Raw genomic sequence first — 22,205 nt, 5'->3', positions numbered from 1 at the left:
GGGTCACCCCTTCCACAAGTCCTTGGTTGGAGGCACAAGGACACTCAGGCCATAGGCACAGCCCCCAACAGACACTGCTGGCCAAAAGAACCCAAACTCGAGTGCACTGGGTGCATGTGTACCAAGAATGGAATCTGTATGGACAAGCACTGGAATCAAATACATGCTGAAAATGCATTTATGGAGGCCACAGGGTCTAATGGGCTGAGCAAGTGACTAATCAACTAAGGGCTCAGAGAATCTTGAGCTTTAACCCGGCTCAAGCCACTGTCCAACACATACTATCTGACCTCTTTGTGCTTCATTCAGACAATTTGGTCAGAAAACTAGGCTGATGGAAGGAGCGCCCTCTGCTCCCCTATGCAGCCCCACACACACACACACACACACAAAACCTCAAGTTACAGTTGAGCTGAATTACACTATTATGAACAAATAGCTCTTTCATTACCAAATATGAAGCTACAAGTTTGCTATCAGCAAGTTGCACCTGAATGAAGATATTAATTTGCTCATTATCTGTTTCAGTGACTGAAAATGGAAAGTTTGATAATGTGCATTTCTTTCTAAATTAAAAGGTTTAAATACACTTAATGCAAAATTAATCAGTGGTAAGACAAGAAAGTTGCAGCTTTGTCAGAGTGACAATAACTGCATACACCAGAGTCATGGGAAAGGAAACCCAGATTTTCAAAAAGGACTTCTATTTTGGATGCCTCCATTTTTGGTGTACAGCCTCAGAGACCTAGTAGTACATGATCCTCAGCTGTACTGAACACCCACAACTCCAGTAAAAGACCCACAGAATCTCTGAAAAATCAGGGCTTTTCCTGTGGCCACAGCCTCCTGGACTGTGATTCGGGGGGGAAGGCGGATAGTGGCCCCTCCCCCTCCCTGCTGCTCCTGAATGCCCTGCCTTGGTTTTGATTGCTGGGGCCGCCAGCAGCGGTTGGGCTCTGCCACCCCTCTGGAGACTCCTGGGGCACAATGCGGGAGGAGCAGGGAGTCGGTGAGTTCCCCACCTTCTTAGGGGCGGTGGGGCTCAGACTTTGGCCTTCAGCCCTGGGGTGGTGGATTGGCAGGCTCTGGCAGCAGGGCTTTGGGCTCCAGCTGTGCGGCAGCAGATCCCAGGCTCCGGCCGCAGGGCGTCAGGCTCCAGCCCCCCGCTGCTACCCCCCAGCCCCCAATTCACCAATCCTCATTGCCCCTGGCCCCTGCTACCTTCCCCGACCCTCCATCCAGGCCTTAATTTGTCCCCAAGCTTGCCAGGGCTGAGTAAGTCTGCTGTGGAAAGTGATACATCTCTACCCTGATATAACGCGGTCCTCGGAAGCCAAAAAAAGTCTCACTGCCTTATAGGTGAGACCGCATTATATCGGGTTCGGTTCGGTCCGGTCCGGCGTACCGGCAAGAGCTGGTACACCGTGCTGGACTGGACCAGCTTCCCCAGTGGTGATTTAAAGGGCCCAGGGCTCCAGCTGCTGTGGCGAGCCCCAGGCCCTTTAAATCACCGCCGGGGCTCTGGCAGCTGGGCTCTGGCGGTGATTTAAAGGGCCCGGGGCGCCACACGAATTCGGATATAACACGGTAAAGCAGCGGGGCACAGGTGGTGCTTTAAAGGGCCCAAGGCTCCTCGCTGCTTTACTGCGTTATATCCGAATTCGTGTTATATCGGGTTGCATTCTATCGAGGTAGAGGTGTACCTGTATTTTTGCTAATATCACCTTTCACAACAGACTTACTAACTAGCAATAAATAAATTACAATGAGTTGGACGTGTATATGTGCATATTTATTTGTTTTTCCTAAAGTTAATTAAGTATTCTAGAGAAAGTGTGAGAGCAGCCACCAACTCTTTCTGGTGGCCGCACCCTGAGGCCACCAAAAAAATTGTCCTTAGAACCCCTACCCTAGATGTCCTAAACTAGGCACCCAAAATTAAAAACCAGTTGAAAGTTTGTCTCTAAATCTGAATGCATTTAATCTCATAAATCTAATAGAGAGAAAACTTAAAACAATATCATACCTAGCAAATTTCAACAAAACATGCACAAATTGTAAGCTGCTAAATGCAAATTATGAAAGAGCAAGCAAAGTGTCAAATTACTTCTAAGTGCATTTTAAAATTGGACCCTACCTAATACAGTCATCCCCAAAAAGGCACTTTTTACAAGGTTACCTGGAACAGATAAAATGCCAACTTTTCATTATATTCCCACTGCTTCAGGGCTTGTTCCACTTCTTGAGGCATAGCTACAGAGCCATTGCCTTGGCTTGAGGACACATGATAAAATTCTGCAATCTTTGCCAGCTGCTCTCGAAGGTATCTGGTTGAGATTTGAGTCCATTCTATGAAATAAGTTTACAGTTAAAAATTGACTTCTTTCTTTTCATGTGATGACGTATTTGATTCTTCATAGTAAAAACACAACTTTTCCATTACCTCTACAGTCAAAATACCTTTACAAAACATTAAGCAGCAACTGTATAACATGATTCTGAATAGGTTGTGTGTGCGCGCATCTCCTGTGCTTTGTTTTCAAAGCGTACACACCAGGAAGTATGTAACTAGTGTGCTAGCATAACGAATGTGTCCACCTGTAATTTAGAGATACAAATACCAGTTACGACTTTAGGGAATCACCCATCTGCTCCATCAAGGCTCAATATTCAATCACAAAGCAACCTTGCATAGAAGTGTAGGAATCAATATACTACAATTAATTACTTCAATGTGGAGTCTTACTTTTTCCACACAAAGAATAACAAATAAAACTAAACAGGATTTTACACCAGCCAGAATTATTGGAAATAAAAAACTGTTCTTCTTATAATGCTTTGAAATTGATGTATAACAACTCTAATTTTAGTTTTTCTCTAGAACGTACCCTTCTTAGAGCAGTTTATTAGGTCAACAGACTGGCCACTGCAGTGTCAAATGTATCAAGACAAAACTTCTTTGAAGGTTGGCAAGTCAGACTGACAGAGATGCAATCACAGATTTGAGTCATCTTGCACTGCTCGTCACATAGTCATGACATTAACAGCAAGCATTAGTGCTTCTCTTAGCCTCATCCAACCCATGAGTCTACAGTTCAGGATGCTTTAGTGGGGGCAGGGATAATTAGTACAAAGATATCAAAATCATAGGGGCAGAAATCCACCCACTAGGTCACCTTTGGCAACCTCAAAGCATAAAAAGGTCAACTTCAACTCATTCTGTATCTCAAAGAGCTAGTGACACATTGCTTATGCCACTTGTAAGAACTGCTAATAAAACTCTAGATCTCACATTTATTTAAAAGGCCTCTGTCCAAAACCTTAAATCAAAATTAACCAACAGTTATTTAGGGGCACCCAGTCCTCGCAGTCTCCGTTCATTGTACACCTACAGACTGCTCACAGTCTCTTGGTGCACAACCACTTGAGAACCACAGGTCCCCCAGGCACAATTCTCACTATCTCAAAAAGATTCCTGTTAAGGGCATCATGAGCACATAAAGATGTGTCATCTGTCCTTAGCTCCGACCTCTAGGTATAACAGCTGTCTTATCACGTGAGCCCTGCAAGATGCTCAGAGAAAGGGAAAAATAACCCATAGACCAGTCCAGTCTGCTGCCAGAGAAGATTACTATGTAACTCTGAAAATGGCCACAACTCCACCTGGCCATAACGTGAGAGAATCTTTTGGCACTTTCTTACATACAACCTTACTACCTGGGCCTAAACCTGATAGGATGTTCCCTGACCAGATGGTCAGAGCCAATAGTGACTGAGCTAAGGGATGGCTATGCTGAATTTCAAAACCGACTTCAGCAGAAGCTACAGCAAGTGTCAGGCCACTTGAGTCTACACACAAGAGAGAGCAATACATAACAAATAATATTATGCTCCTCCTCCTTACACAGGAGGGAGACTGATACTAAAACCTTGAGCCACCACCAACTTCACTGAATACACTTAAAAGTTCACCCTCAAGTAGTTTAAGTCACAAAATACAGGTTTGATTATATAAAAACCGCTAAGGATTAAAAAAATATATATCAATTCTTGACTTGTACAATGTATGCTGCAATATTTTTATAGGATCAAACGTCTGCTAGTGCTTTACACAGAGGTTTGAATGCAATTTCCCTGACCTGGATTATTCATTCTCCTTCAGACCCCCAAATGAAGTAAACGTCTTTTTAAAAAAATCAAGCAGGAAGGAGAATTTCTAGTTTCACAGTACTGAATGGGCGGGAAGCTACTGAATTGGGAAGGAGGGCTAAGGCAGGCAGCCCCTCCCTGGGAGATCTTTCCCAAGGATTTGTGGGAGATAGGAAGCAGAGGTAGCAGAGCTTCTTGCCACATCCTGTAGTCAGGGGAGTGGTCAAGCCTTGATGGCAAACTCGGTATTCCAAGCAAACTTTTGGGGTGTGACCCAAACCCTCCAGTTTTAGCCCACTGGAATTTTGCTAACCAAAAAAGTGAGTTTCCTATTACTTTAATCTCAGCACTTTTTGGCTACTCAAAATATGACTCAGATTTCTACTAATAATATTTTTATTTCTTTTTGTGGTATGTCCCACTGCCCTGTTGAGTTTACCAAAACAGCTTCTTCTATTAACTGTACCTTTTCTTGCTTCAGAAAATAGCCATTATTTCTAACCTTACAGCTGATAGCTATGGAGAACAATTTCTCCATCTAATCTTTGTAGCACTCCTTTTAAAAGGCTATGCCTCAGATTTCTACCCCAACATGACCTCTTTTTCATCCTTTAAAATGAAGATACCTTAACACAGACATGTAAAATGTATCTGAATATGAATTTAGATGCCTATTTTAAGGAACTCCAAATTGAACATTTGGCCCTAAATCTTTCCTTCTAGCTCATTACACCTAAAACCTTGGGTCTTCCTATTGGCAGTTGCTCTTGTCTGAACTCCTAACATTTTCACTGAAGTCATGTGGGCCATTTGTTGAACCTTACGTTAATATTTGTAAAGTCTTCCGATGTCTTGCCTTTCAAAAGCCCCAAACACCCCTCTCATCTTGCAGATGCTGTCCTTTGTCTGGCTTGCACAGATGATAAATGCTTAATTGTGTCCTGTGAGGTGTGCACATGAAGAGGATTTCTGTGAATACAGACTACTACCGACATCACAAGCTTTGATCTTGCCATACACAGAACAATGCTAAACAAAGTTAATTAATCCACCACCATTTACCTCATTGAGTGTTTCGTTCTTAAGTTTAGAGTGAAGTGAACAATGTAGTAAAAGACTGTGTGAAGTTTTGCAATAATGATGCAATTGCTGCATTTCTGTCATTCTTATTCAGATAATCTCAGAAATATGGACCCAGTATGAGAGCAATACACAAAATATGGTGGAACTTTTCTTAAAATTAGTATAAATGCAGGAGTGGGTGGTAGCAGGGTCTACATGGACAGTTGATACGCTCATGCTAATGTGCTATAGATTCACATCTCAGCTTGCCGCACACTAACTCTGTCCAGACAAACCCTAAATTAATGTGGGGTGATAATTTAGGTGAAGGATTACCTACCGTAGAATTCCTCTTTTCCATCCTTTTAACAGTACAGCTGAATTTACTAGGGATATTTTTTAATGTCCCGTAAGAGACAAATAGGTTACAGAGTTATGTTTAACCAGCATGCAGCATATTTGAGAATAGCACATTCTTCAATGAATGCATAAAAGCACTGCTTTGACGGTCTAAACCTGTTTACTATCAAAACTACAGGGACTCCCCATATGAAAGGCTAATGTTTTCATTGTGGTCTGTGCAATATTTGATCCTCAGACTTTACGCAAGTTTGCTCATCTTTGAATCTTTTACCCTGAATTTCTTTTGGAAGGGTTTTCTCTCCAAAGCTAGTGGCTTGGTACAAAAACATGTAGTAATTTTCAGTGTTGTTTAAGCTTAAAACAACTATATAGATAGGGTTACCATACGTCCGGTTTTTCCCGGACATGTCCGGCTTTTCAGCAATCAAACCCCCGTCCGGGGGGAATTGCCAAAAAGCTGAACAAGTCCGGGAAAATGCCGGCCGGGCACTTCCCCTCCCGCGGCTGCTCTGCTCCTCCCCTGACTCTTCGGATCTGTTTAAGAGCCGAGCTGCCCGAGCGCTATGGGCTTCAGGCAGCCCCCTTGCCTCCGGACCCCAGCCGGGCCCAGCTTCCCCTCCTGGGCTCCAGCTGCGCTGGGGAAGTGCTGGCCAGGGGCACAGGGTCTGGGGGCTGGCCGGCAAACCATGAAGCCGGTAGCGCTTGGGCAGCCCTTTTCGCGTGGGTGGGGGTGGGGGGGGGGAGGGGGCAGAGTTGGGGCGGGGCTGGGGGCAAATGGGCAGGGCCAGGGCCCCGTGGACGGTCCTCTTTTTTTATTTGTTAAATATGGTAACCCTAATATAGAAATGTTTAGTAAATATTTGCTTCAAAATACTCACTCAATTTTCTAAAAACTATTGCAAATCCACCATTTCACACTTCTTTTCAATGTCACACGGTGAAAGGATAATTTTCCCAAGGCAATTTATTACCAGTACCTCAGTGCCACTGAGTTAGAAACCATGGAGAATGAATCATTTTCATTACTTAAGGCACAGACCTGAAACATTTTGAAGACTGCCAAAAACTAATCAGTGATGTACTGTATAATTATTCTCAGAAAGCTCTAAATAACCTTTGCAAAATAGCGAACTTGCATGCATAATGTAACCTTTAGCACCCATTTGGCACATTCAGAATGAAATCTGTGTTGGAACACTAATGTAATACTGAACCAAAAACTAAGTGCATCAGCCTTAGGATAGTCCTGTTGTCTCATTCCATTCAAATAACCATGTGCCTCCTCTATCATGGAACTGACCAAAGACAGAACTGAAACCAGAAGTATCCACCCACCTATTTTTCCATCTGACATACCACTGGCTCTCCCTTTCCAGTAAACAGAATAACATTTTCTTCACAAATACTTCCTCAGCTGGTGTAAACTGAAGCTATGCCACAAGTCACACCAACTGAGGATCTGGACCATTGATTTTGCTCAGAAGACTCAACGTATTTATTTTTCTTTAAAAAAAAAAAGGGGAGGGGGTCAAGATAGTTTGAGAGAATTCTTTGGTTTAAATGCAGCCTTACCAATATTCATTCCAGGCTGAGAAGATATGCCTTTGGTACTCAAACCTAATCCAGTGTCATTTTTTATCTCCCTGGGATAGCATGATGTGCTGTCTCAGCGAAGATCATTAGCAGAGCTATTCACCGAGATTAGGGAAGCAATAAACATATTTCTAGCGGTTAATACTATAACTCCCCCTAGGGTCTATCCCTAAAACTGTTTGGAGTAGAGGTAAGAAGAGAAAGGTGGTCAGAGGCTGGAGTGGAATAGCAAAAGCAGGAGATGGGAGACAGGTGAGTAAGTGCCTAGGACACTATATGTTCTATACAAACTAATAACAGGTTGGGGAAGGAGAGAAGAGAGTGTGTGACAGGCAAGGAATAGAAAAAAAGTAAAAGAGAAGCAAGGCAGCATTGGTCACAGGGTTGAGGGACAGGACCTAGAGACTCTTCTTCTCCAAATGTTTCTACATTTGAGAGAACTTGGGAGGGGGAAGGGAAAGAGGCACAGAGCCCACAGTGACACCGTCAGTCTCTTTCCCTTCCCTCTGAAGTCTGCCTGCTCCCTCTCCTCCATCCATGACTGCTGGGCCAGCAGCAGACCCCATCAGGAGTTGACACTGCCTTCTGCCTCCCTGCTGTTGTGATATAAGTGACTGTCACGGGAGGAAGAGGAGAAAAGGAAGGTGATGTGAACTCACATGTGAGATGAACTCAGCAGCCCAGCCACCAACCAGCAGCTGCATTAAAACACACGCATCACTGAGAAGCGGGGGAGACGGGGGGGTCAAATTCTCATCTAGGGATCCTCTTCTATCACATCTACAGGGTAAGAAGAGGATCCTACTGCAAACACCTCATGATCTCCCCAGTCCTTTTCCCTACAGAGAGGAGAAAGAGGGCCTGCTTTGGCAAGCCCTTCCCCTACACTCCATGGCCTGGGGAAAGGCAGCAGAGGACCCAATGCTGCACCCACATAAACCAACTGGAACGGTCATGAGGGGTAGGAAAGGCCCTGTTGCAATGCGTACCCCACCCCCAATGCTTGGGGTCAAAGAGAAGAGATTCTGCCCACACAAAAAGTGATAAGGGTGAAACAGGGAGTTAGAGGTAGTCATAAGTAAGGTGGTCAGTCCCCCAAAAAGTTGCAGATCTGCTTCACTGATATGGAGATGAGCTTCTCCTATAGAGAAAAGGGGGGAAAGGAGCAGCAGAGAGGGAAGGGAGAAAAAGGCAGACATTTATCCCACCAAAAAGCACTTTTTGTCAGTCACAGACAAGAGGCACGGACCCCAGACCATCCAAGTCAAATATCAGGGAGAGATAGGAGAGGGCTCCTCTGCCTGACTTAAGGAAATGAGAACAGAACATGGAGGCATGACCCTAATTCAATGTTTTTGGCCTTTTTCCAGTCACTGGTGATGGGACGCGGTCCCATTTCAACAGAGTTCTGAAATGCACTCCAGCAATCATTACATATTACAGAATATCTGGGCCAGAACCTGAACACTGGGTCCAAACACATTCAGACTTTGGAGAATGCCTGATCTAAGCATCATGGCACAGACCCATCTCTACCATTTATTACTGTATCTTGGGAAATCGATCTTAACAGTGTTGCAGAAACTTGCCTCAAGCTGCAATTGTCTCATCCTTAGATTGCACAGAATATACAAGGCCAGACCCAGACAGAAGTTTGATGGGAGCGCGCTCTAAGGAAAACCCAGGACAACACAACTCGTTCATTTTGCCAGTTCAGTAAGAGATTCTTATCTGTTGATGACAGTACTAAATCCATACACTTGCAAGACAACACTGTGCCAAAGGTCCCATCTTTTGGATGAGATGCAAAAACAGGGTCCTAACTGCCAAATGCACAACTAAACTAGGTTAACTTAACTTTGTTTCATTTGCTTTCATTACAGCCACTCTATTAAATACATGGATTATTACATTGTAAACATTGCTTTTTCCCCTTCTGAATCTATACCTTTTCTGTGACATTCTATTCCCCAGTGTCTTGCCTATTGCTCTCACCTGTTTTCATATATAGACTCCAGAATGAGAATTATTAATTCAACACAACACTGTTTTCTGCCTCTGTAGCTCAAGTTCATTGCTTTAGGAGTTTGCTGCTACTAATATGCAGTCAAAATACATTCATAGTAACGGGTGCAATAGTATTATATAGTCATAAATTATCCAATCCTAAATTAATCTACAACACTGTCACACAGTTTAAAAAAACGTGTTCAGATTTAAAGACGGCTTTTTTCAGGATGCGATGACCATTCACTTTGTGAAAAAAACAAACTGCCACAGGCTGCAAAAACCTCTTAAAAGTCCTGACAAAGAAACGTTCTCCAAAAGTCTAGATGTGACAGTGGAAAGAACAGAAGGCTAGCAGGGATGAGGAGAGAGTTAAGCCTGCATGGATGACTTAATTTTCCTATTTTCTAACGTTGGGAGTTTCTCTAACTTTATCTTTGGAGTTTGGTTAAAGTCTGTGCATCTCACAGAAAGTGAGATCCTCTTAATACCTGCAGTATGAAGAAGTTTTTACCTAGAACTAGTAGTGCTATAACTATTTACCACCTCTACTGTACTCTGTATCTCAAATCACAGCACAAACATTAAGCAATCTTCACAACTCCCCTGCCACATAGGATAGAAAGAACTCCTAATTTCTTTCTTCTTAGGCACTTCTTTCTCTCTCTCTTCTTTTTCCATTGCAAATAACCGCCCTTCCTTTCAGCCAAGCTCACAACCTCTTTTTTTCAGTTCCTCTCCATTCCTATTGCCCAATATCCAATTAGTTACCAAATCCTACTCATTCTTTTCCAATATCTCCAAATTTCCACTCTTGTGCCTACGGCTAAAGTGCTTGTCCATGCATTGATTATCCTTCTGAATACTTCAAGCGTCATCTTTCTGCCCTCCACCACTCCTGTATTGCTCTCCTCCACTCCATTTAGAATGCAACTACTACCACTTGGACAATATCAGCTCACACTGAATCCCTCTCACCTATCCCCACCCAAATTCAACTGCACTCCTTGCCTTCTATTCCTGCTCAAACCTTCTCTGTCTGGCTGTTCTAGTTATTACCACCATCACCTTTGCTCATGAATCCTACTTCACTTCTCCCCCCATCTCCTCTCATCTTCATGCTTTCTCCCTTGCTGACCCCACAGCCTGTTCCCAGTATGCTAGGCATCTCGCTCCTTTCAAACCCAGTTCATAATAGTACAAGTGTCATCTCCAAATTAAATTTAAAAATACATATGCTCGAATAATCCCTCTCCTGGGATTTCTAGCATGCCTCATATGTCTTTTTAGATTGTAGGTTTCTCAGGCAGGGACCACATTTTATGCTGTGTTGCATGCACTCTGGGCACTTCAATAATGAAGTAATAGTATCTTTACCCATGTTTTACACATGGGGAAAGTGTCATGGGGGATTAAATGACTTTACAAGGTCATCCAGACAGTAAGTGAAAGAGCTGGGATTAGAACTCAGAAATTCCTATCCCCTCACCCCATGCTTAGCATCTACACTGAGGCATATGTATCCTGTCCTTCCAATCTTTCTGTACCTTTAACTGAACTGTGCAGGCTCTGTAGGGTCTGTCTTGTCCAGCAACTTGAAAGTACACTTCCTTGCTTAGAGACAGATTTGCTTTTCTTACAATATGAAACATGCAATGTTTCGAAAAAACTATCCTTTTTAGTCTAATGATATCTAACAAATGATTTGGGATTTTAAGAGTGCCCTCTCTTTTTTTTGCCCTTTTAATTAAAAGGAATTTTCTATTCACTTTCAAGGAACTAACATCCCACTGTGCACAGAAAGGGAGGACAGGGGGTCCTATACAAAAATACTTGATATTTATAACAAGTCAGTTTAAGTTTGCAGATTTTTTGCAAATATGATTTTATTTTGTTTGGTGTGTTCTCATGTTAGGTCACGGTTTTGCTCGTTTGTGTTTCCCAGTTCATTTGTACATTCAGCATGTGTCATGTCCTGTGACACGATCCTTTCTAATGACAGAAACATTCAAATAACAGTCATTACAAAAATAAATCCTACAGCTCGTAAGTCATTTCAGGGCAACAACTCACATAATTTAAGGCTGCATGATTGAGCCTCTCTTTTGCACTTTCTTGCTTGACTTGTTTGAATGACAAAAGCACCACTTTCTCCTTTGCAATTCCAGAATGCTCTATGCATACTGCAGCTTACTTTGTGGAGTGGCATATAAGAAGCGGAAGAAAGAGTGGTCTTGGAATAACTTCCGTGGATGAATTAGTGTTGGCCCATATTATGGCCTGGCCACACTCCCAGACAAAATAAGCTACAAGACTTGGTGGGACAGAGCAAGGCGTATCTATGCTACAGTGCAAAATGCTCTCCGACACCCCACACCCAGAAAATACTCTTCACAGGTGTGGCACATGAGTTGTTTCAGATTTGGAAAAATTGCAGATGAACAATTGCATCCTGCTTAGCCGCCTTTTCTCCCCATGTCCTAGATCTAATGCAACATGTTACCAGCATCCAAGTAAATAAAAAATAGTTAAATTCTTTCAACAGAAAGAAAACAAGCTGAAAGAGAGGGTTCTCTACGCTATTGAAAAAAGAGCAGATATATATGAAATTGAGAAGCACTGAGAAATAGGGCAGCAAATAGGCTGCCAAAATTCAAGTATACTCCTTAAAAGACCTGATTGGGTTACCAAATCTTTTTTTTTTTTTTTTTTTTGGGGGGGGGGGGGGACAATCCACCAGCAGATGTTGCCCTTCTCTGCATCTTTTCTAATTCTAATATATCTTTTTTGAGATGGGATGACCAGAACGGCACACAGTATTCAAAGTGTGGTTGTACCATGCATTTATATAGCGACATTCTGATATTTTCTGACTTATTATCTATCCCTTTCCCAATGGTTCCTAATATTCTGTTCACCTTTTTGACTGCCACTGTACATTGAGCAGATGTTTTCAGAGAACTATCCAAGATATCACTCAAAAGAGAGATCTTGGAATGAACAGCTAATTTCAATATCCATTTGTACATAGAACTTGAATTATTTTTTCCAAGGTGCATTACCTTGCACTTAACACCAAATTTCATCTGCCATTTTACTGCCCAGTCACCCATTTTAGTGACATCCCTTTGTAACTCTTCAGTCAGCTTTGGACTTAACTCTCTCTCCACTGTTGAGATAATTTATGAATATGCTGAACATCACTGGTCCCAGTACAGCTCCTTGGGGGACCCTGCTATTTATCTCTCTCCATTGTGAAAACTGACCATTTATTCCTACCCTTTGTTTCCTATCTTTTGACCAGTTACTGATCCATGAGAGGACTTTCCCTATTATCCCATGACTCTTTACTTTGCTTAAGAGCATTTGGGTGAGGAACCTTGTCAAAGGTTTCTGAAAGTACAAGCACGCTATGTTGGCATGGGATCTATATGGATGTGGGGATCTCACCCATATCCTTTGCAGTCAAGATCAATGCAAAGAATTCACGCAGCTTCTCTGCAACGGTCTTGCCTTCTCTGGGCACCGATTCAGTACCTCGATTGTTCAGTGGCCCCAATGACCGTTTGGCAGGCTTCCTGCTCTGATGTACTTGTAAAAAATGCTGTTAGTTTCTGTGTGTTTTGCTAGTTGCTCTTCAAATTCTTTCTTGGTCTGCCTTATATTTTACACTTGACTTGCCAGAGCTTATGCTTCTTTCTATTTTCATCATTAGTAGTTGATTTCCAATTTTTAAAGAATGGCTTTTTAACTCTAACTGCCTTTTTTACTCTGCTGTTTAGCAAGAGTGGCTTTTTTTTTTTTTTTTTTTTGCGCGCTTGGGATATATAATTTTGTTTGAGCCTCTATTATGGTGTTTTTAAATAGCCTCCGTACAATTTGCAGGCATTTCACCCTTGTAACTGTTCCTTTTAATCTCCATTTAACTAGCCTCCTCATTTTTGTATAGTTCCCCTTTTTGAAGCTAAATGCTACTGTGGTGGGTTTCTTTGGGACGTAATTACAAGGACGTAATTTTAATTACACTAGGGTCGCTATTACCAAGTGGTTCAGCTTTACCCTCTTTCGGACCAGATCCTGTGCTCCACTTAGGCCTAAATCAAGAACTGCCTCTCCCCTTGTGAGTTCCAGGACTAGCTGCTCCAAGAAGGAATCATTTAAATGTGTCTAGAAATTTCATTTCTGCATCCCTTTCTGAGGTCATATATCCAGTCAATATGAGAATAGCTACAATCCCCCATTATTATTGCATTGTCTGCTTCTGTAGCCTCTCTAATCTCCCTGAGCATTTCACAATCACCATCCTGGTCAGGTGGTCAGTCCTACTGCTATACTCTTATTGTTCAAACATGGAACTTTTATCCATAGAGATTCTATGGTACCGTTATTTGACTCCATACTTTCTTTCACATATAGTGCCACTCCCCCACCAGCAGAGTCTACACTGTCATTCCTATATATTTTGTACCTTGATATTACTGTGTTCCATTAGGTATCCTTATTCTACCAAGTTTCTGTGATGCCTATTATATCAATATCCTTCCTCATTTCATGCTAAGCACTCTAGTTCACCATCTTAGTATTTAGACTTCTAGCATTTGTACATATGCACTTGTACAATTCTGTCAGTATTTAGTTACTTGCCTTCATGTGTTATGTTTAAATGGGACTCTTTTACAGTTGACTGTTCCTCACTAGCTTCTATCTGTAGTTTACCAACTTATTTCCTATCCTCTTTACTAGCATACACAGTTTTCCCTTTAATAAATTCATCCCTAAATGATGTTTCCACCCAAACCTGGTTTAGAGCAGCCCTGAAGCTTCTCTAACCTACACTGAAAATCCAGCTGATTCAGAACTAGCCCCAGGATTGGGGTTGGGATGGTTGCACGCTGCTCCTTTGTACCTACCCCCATCTAGCTGTGCTCAGAATATGGTAAGCTGATAATCAGCCCCATTTCCAAAGACAGACATAAAATTAAGGTTCTCAGAGGAAAATGTGGGCTTGCAGAATACTCTCGTTATAATTAAACTCAAATATTTATGATCTCTTAGTAGACTGTCCTCCAAAGACCCAATTTCTATCTAATAAGATATAAATGCAACCTGAAAACTCATCTTGCCAGTAAATCCACATTTACTTGTGCCTCACTGGCTGGCACAGTGGGTTAATGTACAAGCCTTTCATCTCTTGAGACACAAGACCAGCTCTTGTAGAGTCACAAATTACTTCTCTCGATGATTTGTGATGTGTACTGAGGGCAAGGATACATTTTTGTCCTGAACTTTTCTCAGAGCACACTTGTAGAAGACACCAAAACAACATATTTGTGTGGTACAAAAGTTTGATCAGCATAAGTTTAGTATGGATGTATTAGTAAGAGACTGCCAAAGCCAAGAGTGAGTTATATAGATTATCCCAAAAAAGCACTATGAAAACTATTAGAGCATATCAAAATGCCATGTATTTGGTATATGCCACATGTTTTACAGAAAAAATTATAAATATTTCAGTTATAGGAAACAGTTCTAGTTCCTATGTTTCATATCCCTTTGCCTAACTTCTTTAGTAGCATGAGTACAAGTAGGCAGACTAGAGTTTTTGTTCCTGTTCTAACTCAAGTTAGCCGATTGCCAATTAACTAATATGTTTTAAAATACTAATCTAGAAACCCCTAGCATTTGTCCGATGACAAAAAAAAATTGTCATTTACTTTAGCCCAAAACCTAGGGCAAAACCACAAACATTAATATCTTAGATCAAACATTTTTGAGTGTCTAGATTGTCATCCTGTGCACTGAATGACCCTGTGATCATGTACTTAAAGACTGTATCATAATGCATATGCACTAAAAGGCTAAATTAATGTTGCATGGTTAACCTCAGGTCTGGCATTTCCCAACTTCTGAGTGCCGGATTTTGCAATCTTAATGTTCTTTTAATGTATTTTTATAATGCAATGTCCATTTCATAATCAAGTTGATTATAAACTAATCAATTGACTCGTTTGTTAATGAATTTGCCATGAGCAGCAATATTTCCAAAAAACAATACTGTATACGCAGACACCCTCAGTTTGTCTCCTTCCTGGTTTGACTCCGAATCTGAAGTCCTAGGTTATGCAGGTTGGAAAATAAAATAGCACACCTAGTATTAACAATGCTAGCACCACGCAGCACTACCATAGGTTTCCTTGGTTCCATCTACTACTGTTTTAAAACTTCCAAAATACAAAGACTTTCAGAGTTTTTGAAAAGTTGGGTCAGATACTTATTTCTGTACATCCCCATTTGAGGGCTAAGTTGTCTAAGATTTTTGCTAAAAGGTGAAAAACATGCTTGTCTAGCTTAAAATGTGTTAATCAAAGCAAAGTTTAGGGGCTGAAAACCCACAAATAGTAACTGAAAAAATGTTTGCATGAAATACCAGAAAGATATGACAGCCAGACACACTACAGGTGCTCATAGCAGGGACACGGAAGTGTTGCAGTGAAAAACAAAGGGCTTTTGCTTTAACTTAGTGGTTTACATTGCAAATAAAGGCGGGGGAAGGGAATTATTAATTCCAGGTACTGGAAGAGTTGTAAGCATATATTATTTCATCCCTAACAATCTGCATATTCTCCAACTTCCAAACTGGCTAAATATTTTTTATTTAGTTTTAGTCCCTTTGATGTTGGATTCCAAGGCACAGTTCTGAGCTGCCAATTTAAAGTGACATTTGACTTAAAACAGAAATTCAGGGTTTACCAGGTGCACTCAGCAGTAGAGATGTACTTCAGCTATGTTTAACAATTGTTTAAAAGTATTTTCAGTATTAAACTTTAAATATTAAATTAAAAAATGCTTTCCATAAACCCTGGAGGTTAACAACTTGACTTGGTATCTATCAAATCCTCTGTTTATCTGCTAAAAAACTCTGTTCATATATTATCTCATCCTGATACCCATTTTGTATTTTTCGCCCATTTACAGTAGAACCTCAGAGTTATGAACACCTTGGGAATGGAGGTTGTTTGTCGCTCTGAACAAAATGTTATGGTTGTCCTTTCAAAAGTTTACAACTGAACATTGACTTAATACAGCTTTGAAACTTTACTATGCAGAAGAAAAATGCTGCTTTAAACCATCTTAATTTAAATGCAAGAAGCACTGAAACAGTTCCCTTATCTTGTCAAAAACAATTTTTAACTTTCCATTTATTTATTTTTAAGACTTTACAGTATTGTACTGTTTCTTTTTCTTTTTTGTCTCTGCTGCTGCCTGATTGTGCTCTTCCGGTTCCAAATGAGATGTGTGGTTGACCAGTTAGTTCATAACTCTGAGGTTCTACTGTATTTTGTCCTGTCTCATACCTAGGTTGGGGTTGGGACTGTCTTTTTATTTGCCATTTGGCTGGCACAATGCCTAGCACAACACAGCCCTGATTCTTGATTGGGGTTTCTAGATGTTACCATAATACAAATAATCAATTAGTACAAACCCGCAAACAAGGAAGAGTGCCAGGAAGAAGCTAGAGAGGGAGGATTTAGGTAAGGGACATAGTGCTAGAGTACAGAAGCAAGAGATCCGCAGTGGGAATAGTGGGCTTGTCCCAGAGGAAATGGAAAATGGGTAGCGGGAACGAGATGGACCATGCTAATGACTTATGCCATTTTTCTAATCTGATATATGACTATTTCCCCCAGGAGCAAGCTTGTTCCAATTATTATTTATGTTCTGGTAGTGCCTAGGAACCACAATCAGCAGCACCATTCTGGTAGGCACTGTACACACAAGGAAGGGAGAAGACATTCCCTGCCCCAGCGAGCTCACACTAAGCTATTCTGACAACACTGAGAAAGACATACAGGTCAGATCTGGATCAGGCAGCCAACCCTGTCTGTACATACATAAAATCCGACATGAAATGTAAACTCTCCAGCCTTGAACAGCCTGTAAATATGTTTTCAAGTTGGAGTTCAGCAGGAAGACATAAATTCCCCATTGCTCTTGAAAGAGCATGCCATTGTCATGGTTCTTGAAAGCTCTTTAGATTTTCATGTTCACATACATGGTACATTCCGTACTTGGCCCAGTACTTCTGGTTGGTGCCAGAAGGTAGCATTCAGCCCCCATTGGTGAAATGAAAAGTACTCCCACAATCATTTAAATATAATTATGCCTAAAATATAAACTTTCAAATTTCATTTCAGGCTTTTCAGAGTAACAATTCAATTCACTCCAGGATGACATTCATCCTAGCATAAAAGGACCTCTGGCCATTTAAGCCTTTAACTTCATAATAAGAGGAACTTGAATGGCCATAGACCCCTAGGTGAGCTCTCTACACTGGGATGAATGTCAGCAGCTGATGATTAAGATACAGTATATTCTTTTCAATAAAGTGATTAGAGATTTGGGATTTGATTTGACAGGTGGAGGGGTAATTGTATGGGGCAATATTTTATATCTTATAGCGCTTTGTATTATTTGACGATTTGGGGAGGAGTGCGGGACAGGGGAATAGAAATCCTAATTGAAAAAAAGTAAGACTCCTACTAATAAATGATTCTTTGCTACATACTTTCCTAGCAACACCAGAACACTGAACAAAAGGAACAGTTCCATTCAATTATTACAGTGCAGTTAGACATTAGAATTCTTGTTCATTTACCAATATTTGGATCAGTAGCCTGACGTTTTTTAATTTTAGCTTCAGAAACAGCAGCATAGTAGGCACATGTCATCTTGATCAGCCATGCTGCTCGCAGTAGTGGCACAGAATATTTTGCTAAATAAGCAAAGACATCCTCCTTTTTACTGAGAATAGGAACCTGGAATGAAACAGAAAATAAATACTATAGCAAATCCAATATAACAAGTTGTAAGGAAACCAGCTTGGGTTTCTATAGACTTTGACTATTTAATTCTAAAATATACTTCAGAAGGAATTTTATGTTAATCCATAAACTCAGGAGATCATCTAACTTTTTGCATATATTTGGAATAATTTTATAATGCATTTTGAAGCAATATCTAAGGAGGAAAACATATCCATTTAACACTTTTTTTCAAAACAACTCATACTGTGGATTCAGAGTAGCAGCCGTGTTAGTCTGTATCCGCAAAAAGAACAGGAGTACTTGTGGCACCTTAGAGACTAACAAATTTATTTGAGCATAAGCTTTCAAGGGCTACAGCCCACTTCATCGGATGCATGCAGTGGAAAACAGTAGGAAGATATACATATACACACACAGAGAGAGAGAGAGAGAGAGAACATGAAACAATGGGTGTTACCATACACACTTGTGTGTGTGTGTGTGTGTGTGTGTGTGTGTGTGTGTGTGTGTGTGTGTATATAAAACACACACACACACACACACACAGAGAACATGAAAGTGTGTATGGTAACACCCATTGTTTCATGTTCTCTCTGTGGGTGTGTGTGGGTGTGTGTGTGGGTATGTGTAGCTTCCTACTGTGTTTTCCACTGCATGCATCCAAAGAAGTGGGCTGTAGCTCATGAAAGCTTAAGCTCAAATAAATATGTTAGTCTCTAAGGTGCCACAAGTACTCCTGTTCTTCGTAATGTGGAGTAAGGCATGAAAGCTCAGCTTGCTGTCCCTGGTATAATAATGGCTGCTTTTATGAGCTTTGACATTGACTGTTAGAATTTTTTCATACAGTATCTCACAGGTGTTCAGCAGCAGTGGTTGGTCCACTCTGTGTTACTAGACACATGACAGTGTTAGCATTCCTTTGTGGTATTATTGGCAGGTCAATTATCCCAGCTATTCAGACATGTAAGTGTCCTGGCCACTTACTAAGAAGCAAGAATATAGTCTAAAGGATCCTTTCAGTATCACCACTTCTGAGATTAACATTTTTTTAAGTTAAGAAATGAACCTTATTGGTTGATAGCTCTTATTATAAAACACTCACTCCTGGCACTGGATGGTATATATTCCTACGCTATTCATTTTAGTCAGAGGCCTTGGAAACACAGAAACCAGAACCAAAACTTGGTATAACTCACAGCTTTATTTATCTCTGTTCAGGTCTCTCTGTGCACAGTCTTATTGTGGAATAAGAGTACCATATTTCAATGTAACTTAAATTCATAGGGCACTCTTATTCCACAGTAAGATTGTCACAGACAGATTTACACCAAAATAACTAATGACACCAATTTAGTTATTTTGGTTCCAGTTTCCATCTCAAGCACAGTCTAAGATTTCCATTGCCAGACTGACATTTGTCTTGATTGTCTCAATATTCCTAACTGATCAGAGTTAGATAGAATTTTTTCCTAGTTTTACACTAATTTTTTTCCAGACATGTCATGCTATTTGAAAGAAACCTGACAAGAAGCAAGATGTCTTCCCCCATCCTTGAGCTGTTGGAAGCATGCTGCTATCAAACCTTAGCAAGATCTTAGGAATAAGAATGGTGAAAGGAAAAGAATTTACAAGAGACAGTAAGGATGTATTGGTGTCAATGTAAAGGGCATTCAGGAGGATTGGAGTAAAAGCAAGGTGTTTCTCTCAATACTGCATCAACCTCCAACACTTTCCTACTTTGTTATGAGAAATTTTTGTAGAGGAGAATTCTTGCATTGAGATAGAAAACATCTAAATAAAGTGTATACACAGAGAACCTGGTTATCCAAGGTTAACTATAGCCAAAGAGAAGTAAGGCAGTTTGCACAAAGAACTTCACAGTTTAGACAGTGTTTGGGAATCTAGCCTCTTTTCTTTTGAATAAGAAGATACAAAGACAAGAATAAACATTTCAAAGCATCCTCCTACTCCCATTTAAGTCAGTGGCAAAATCATATTGACATAGTGGGGACCCCAATTATAAAATATGCCAATTTTTCTTTCTGTACATCTCAGGACAGAGAAAAAAGCATTTCCCCCACGTGATGTATACAGAGGAGTCCATATCCATCTACACCCTTACTGCACAATGATTTAAAGAAAGCCTGCATTGTGATCAGAATGAGATCAAGTCACTTTTTAATAATAAATGCAGAAATATACATTGGTTAATATAAATATAAATAAAGTATTACATAAATACTTCAACTCTGTAAAATCCAAGGAACATTAAAAAAAGAAGGGGAGTGAAAATCTGTTTATACCTTTTTTGCTAAAGTAGTCAGTGGTTTATTTCCTGCTAAATCTGTGAACCAGTTGTGAATTGCACTCTGAGAGCGAGCAGTAACCAGCCAATAATTATCTTTGGCATTTACTTGTGGTTTCTTCTTTCCTGTGTCCTGGAAAGTATTAAGTTTTAGCTTTTCTGCTAATATGCTGCTAAAATAAGCGCCAATCTGGTGGAAAAACAAAAAACACAAATATAAGACAACACAATAAGTAAGCATCTATTATACATTAACACACACAGGATTTCCATTTGAATAGAGGTAGTCATCACTCTAGTCTAAGCTATCAGTTTAATGAGCTTACACTTTAATTCCCTAGAGCTCGGAGTTGGAGTTTCCTGATGCTAAGCAACAGAGCACCATTACTAGTCATAGGAGAGAAGGGCCAATAGAGCCAAGCAGTAAACAAAAAGGCTCTTGAAGATGCCTGATAAAGTTAAAAAAAAAAATGCAGTGGACATCATACTTCCAATGATTACACTATAACTCATACTTCCATGTCTCTCCAACAGAACATTCTCCCCAATTTAGGCCCATTCCAGGAAAGAACTGAAAATTCTCCTAAACATTAAGTACATGAATCATTCCATTTTAACGGGACTCCTCCCGTGTTTAAAGTTAAAAGTGTGCTTAAATCATTTGCTGGATTGAGACCATAATACAAGTCTAAAATAACTACTTTAACATTTCTCACTGTTCCTCGGTCTTTCATCATTATAGCACGTTATGAGTGAGGGCATGTGCATGCCCCTCCCCCACACACCAGCTTACCACACAGTAACATCCCACGTGGACACTGTTACAACCAGGGCCGGCTCTAGGCACCAGCAAAACAAGCTGGTGCTTGGGGTAGCACATTTTTAGGGGCGGCATGGCCGGCGCCAGAATGCCGCCCCTAAAAATGTGCCCCGGCCGCCCTAGCTCACCTCCGCTGCTGCTGCCACGGCGTGCAAATCAGCTGTTTCGCGCGCCACAGCGGCTCGGGGTCTCCCCCTCCTTCCCAGGCTCTCAAACCTGGGAGGGAGGGGGAGATCCCGAGCGGCCGTTTCGCGTGCCGCTGCTCCCCCTCCATCCCAGGCTTGAGAGCCTGGGGGGGGGGCAGGGCTGGGGATTTGGGGAAGGGGCGGAGTTGAGGCGACACCGGGGGTGGGGTAATTAAAGAACCGGGGGCGACCAAAATGGTTTTTGCTTTGGGCGGCAAAAATCCTAGAGCCAGCCCTGGTTACAACACAGTGAATGACTTAGCATACTATATTTTCAAGTACTAATCTGCTAAGCCTCACTCCAGGACTTTCAGTGTGCTGTTGCATTATCCATGTGGGACATTAATATGCAGCGACCTACAGTACTGTAGATTCACACCCTGGTTTGCCACACAGTATCTTGCCATGTAGACAAGCCATCAGTTATAACCAGGACAGTATTCAATTCCCTTCTATCATCAGCGATGATATTCAAACCTGAAAAGGTACGGATAAGCATATAAAGGTTCAAATGTATATGCAAATGTTTAAGCATAGATTCATGAGATTTCCCATACTTCTTGATTTCTTCTAAGTAGGGCTGTCAAGCGACTAAAAAATTAATCTTGATTAATCGTGTTATTAAGCAATAATAGAATACCATTTATTTAAATATTTTGGGTGTTTTCTACATTTTCTAATATATTGATTTCAATTACAACACAGAACACAAAGTGTACAGTGCTTACTTTATATTTATTTTTGATTACAGATATATTTGCACTGTAAAAAAAATTTTTCTTCAATTTCCCTATTGCAAGTACTGTAGTGTAATCTCTTTATCATGAAAGTTCAACTTACAAATGTAGAGTTCAGTCAGTCACTCAGACAAACAAGTTGGGTTCCAATTTGCAGGA

General features: G+C 41.0%; 1 protein-coding gene across 1 annotated transcript in view; it reads right to left on the bottom strand.

Annotated features, from left to right (window-relative positions):
* The window catches only part of MED12L (mediator complex subunit 12L), a 317,383-nt gene that overhangs the window by 275,057 nt on the left and 20,121 nt on the right, over positions 1 to 22,205 (bottom strand). Inside the window, exons 3-5 of the mRNA XM_034780703.1 lie at positions 20,303 to 20,494; positions 17,831 to 17,990; positions 2,180 to 2,349 (exon numbers count right to left, since the gene is read on the bottom strand). Of these exons, the coding sequence (XP_034636594.1) occupies positions 2,180 to 2,349; positions 17,831 to 17,990; positions 20,303 to 20,494 (522 nt within the window). The remainder of the gene's footprint in view (positions 1 to 2,179; positions 2,350 to 17,830; positions 17,991 to 20,302; positions 20,495 to 22,205) is intronic.

The sequence above is a fragment of the Trachemys scripta genome, chromosome 9, assembly GCF_013100865.1.
Source record: "Trachemys scripta elegans isolate TJP31775 chromosome 9, CAS_Tse_1.0, whole genome shotgun sequence".
NCBI lineage: Eukaryota > Metazoa > Chordata > Testudines > Emydidae > Trachemys > Trachemys scripta.
Note: the sequence above shows the minus strand (reverse complement) of the source record. Positions and strands in the feature narration are given on the sequence as shown.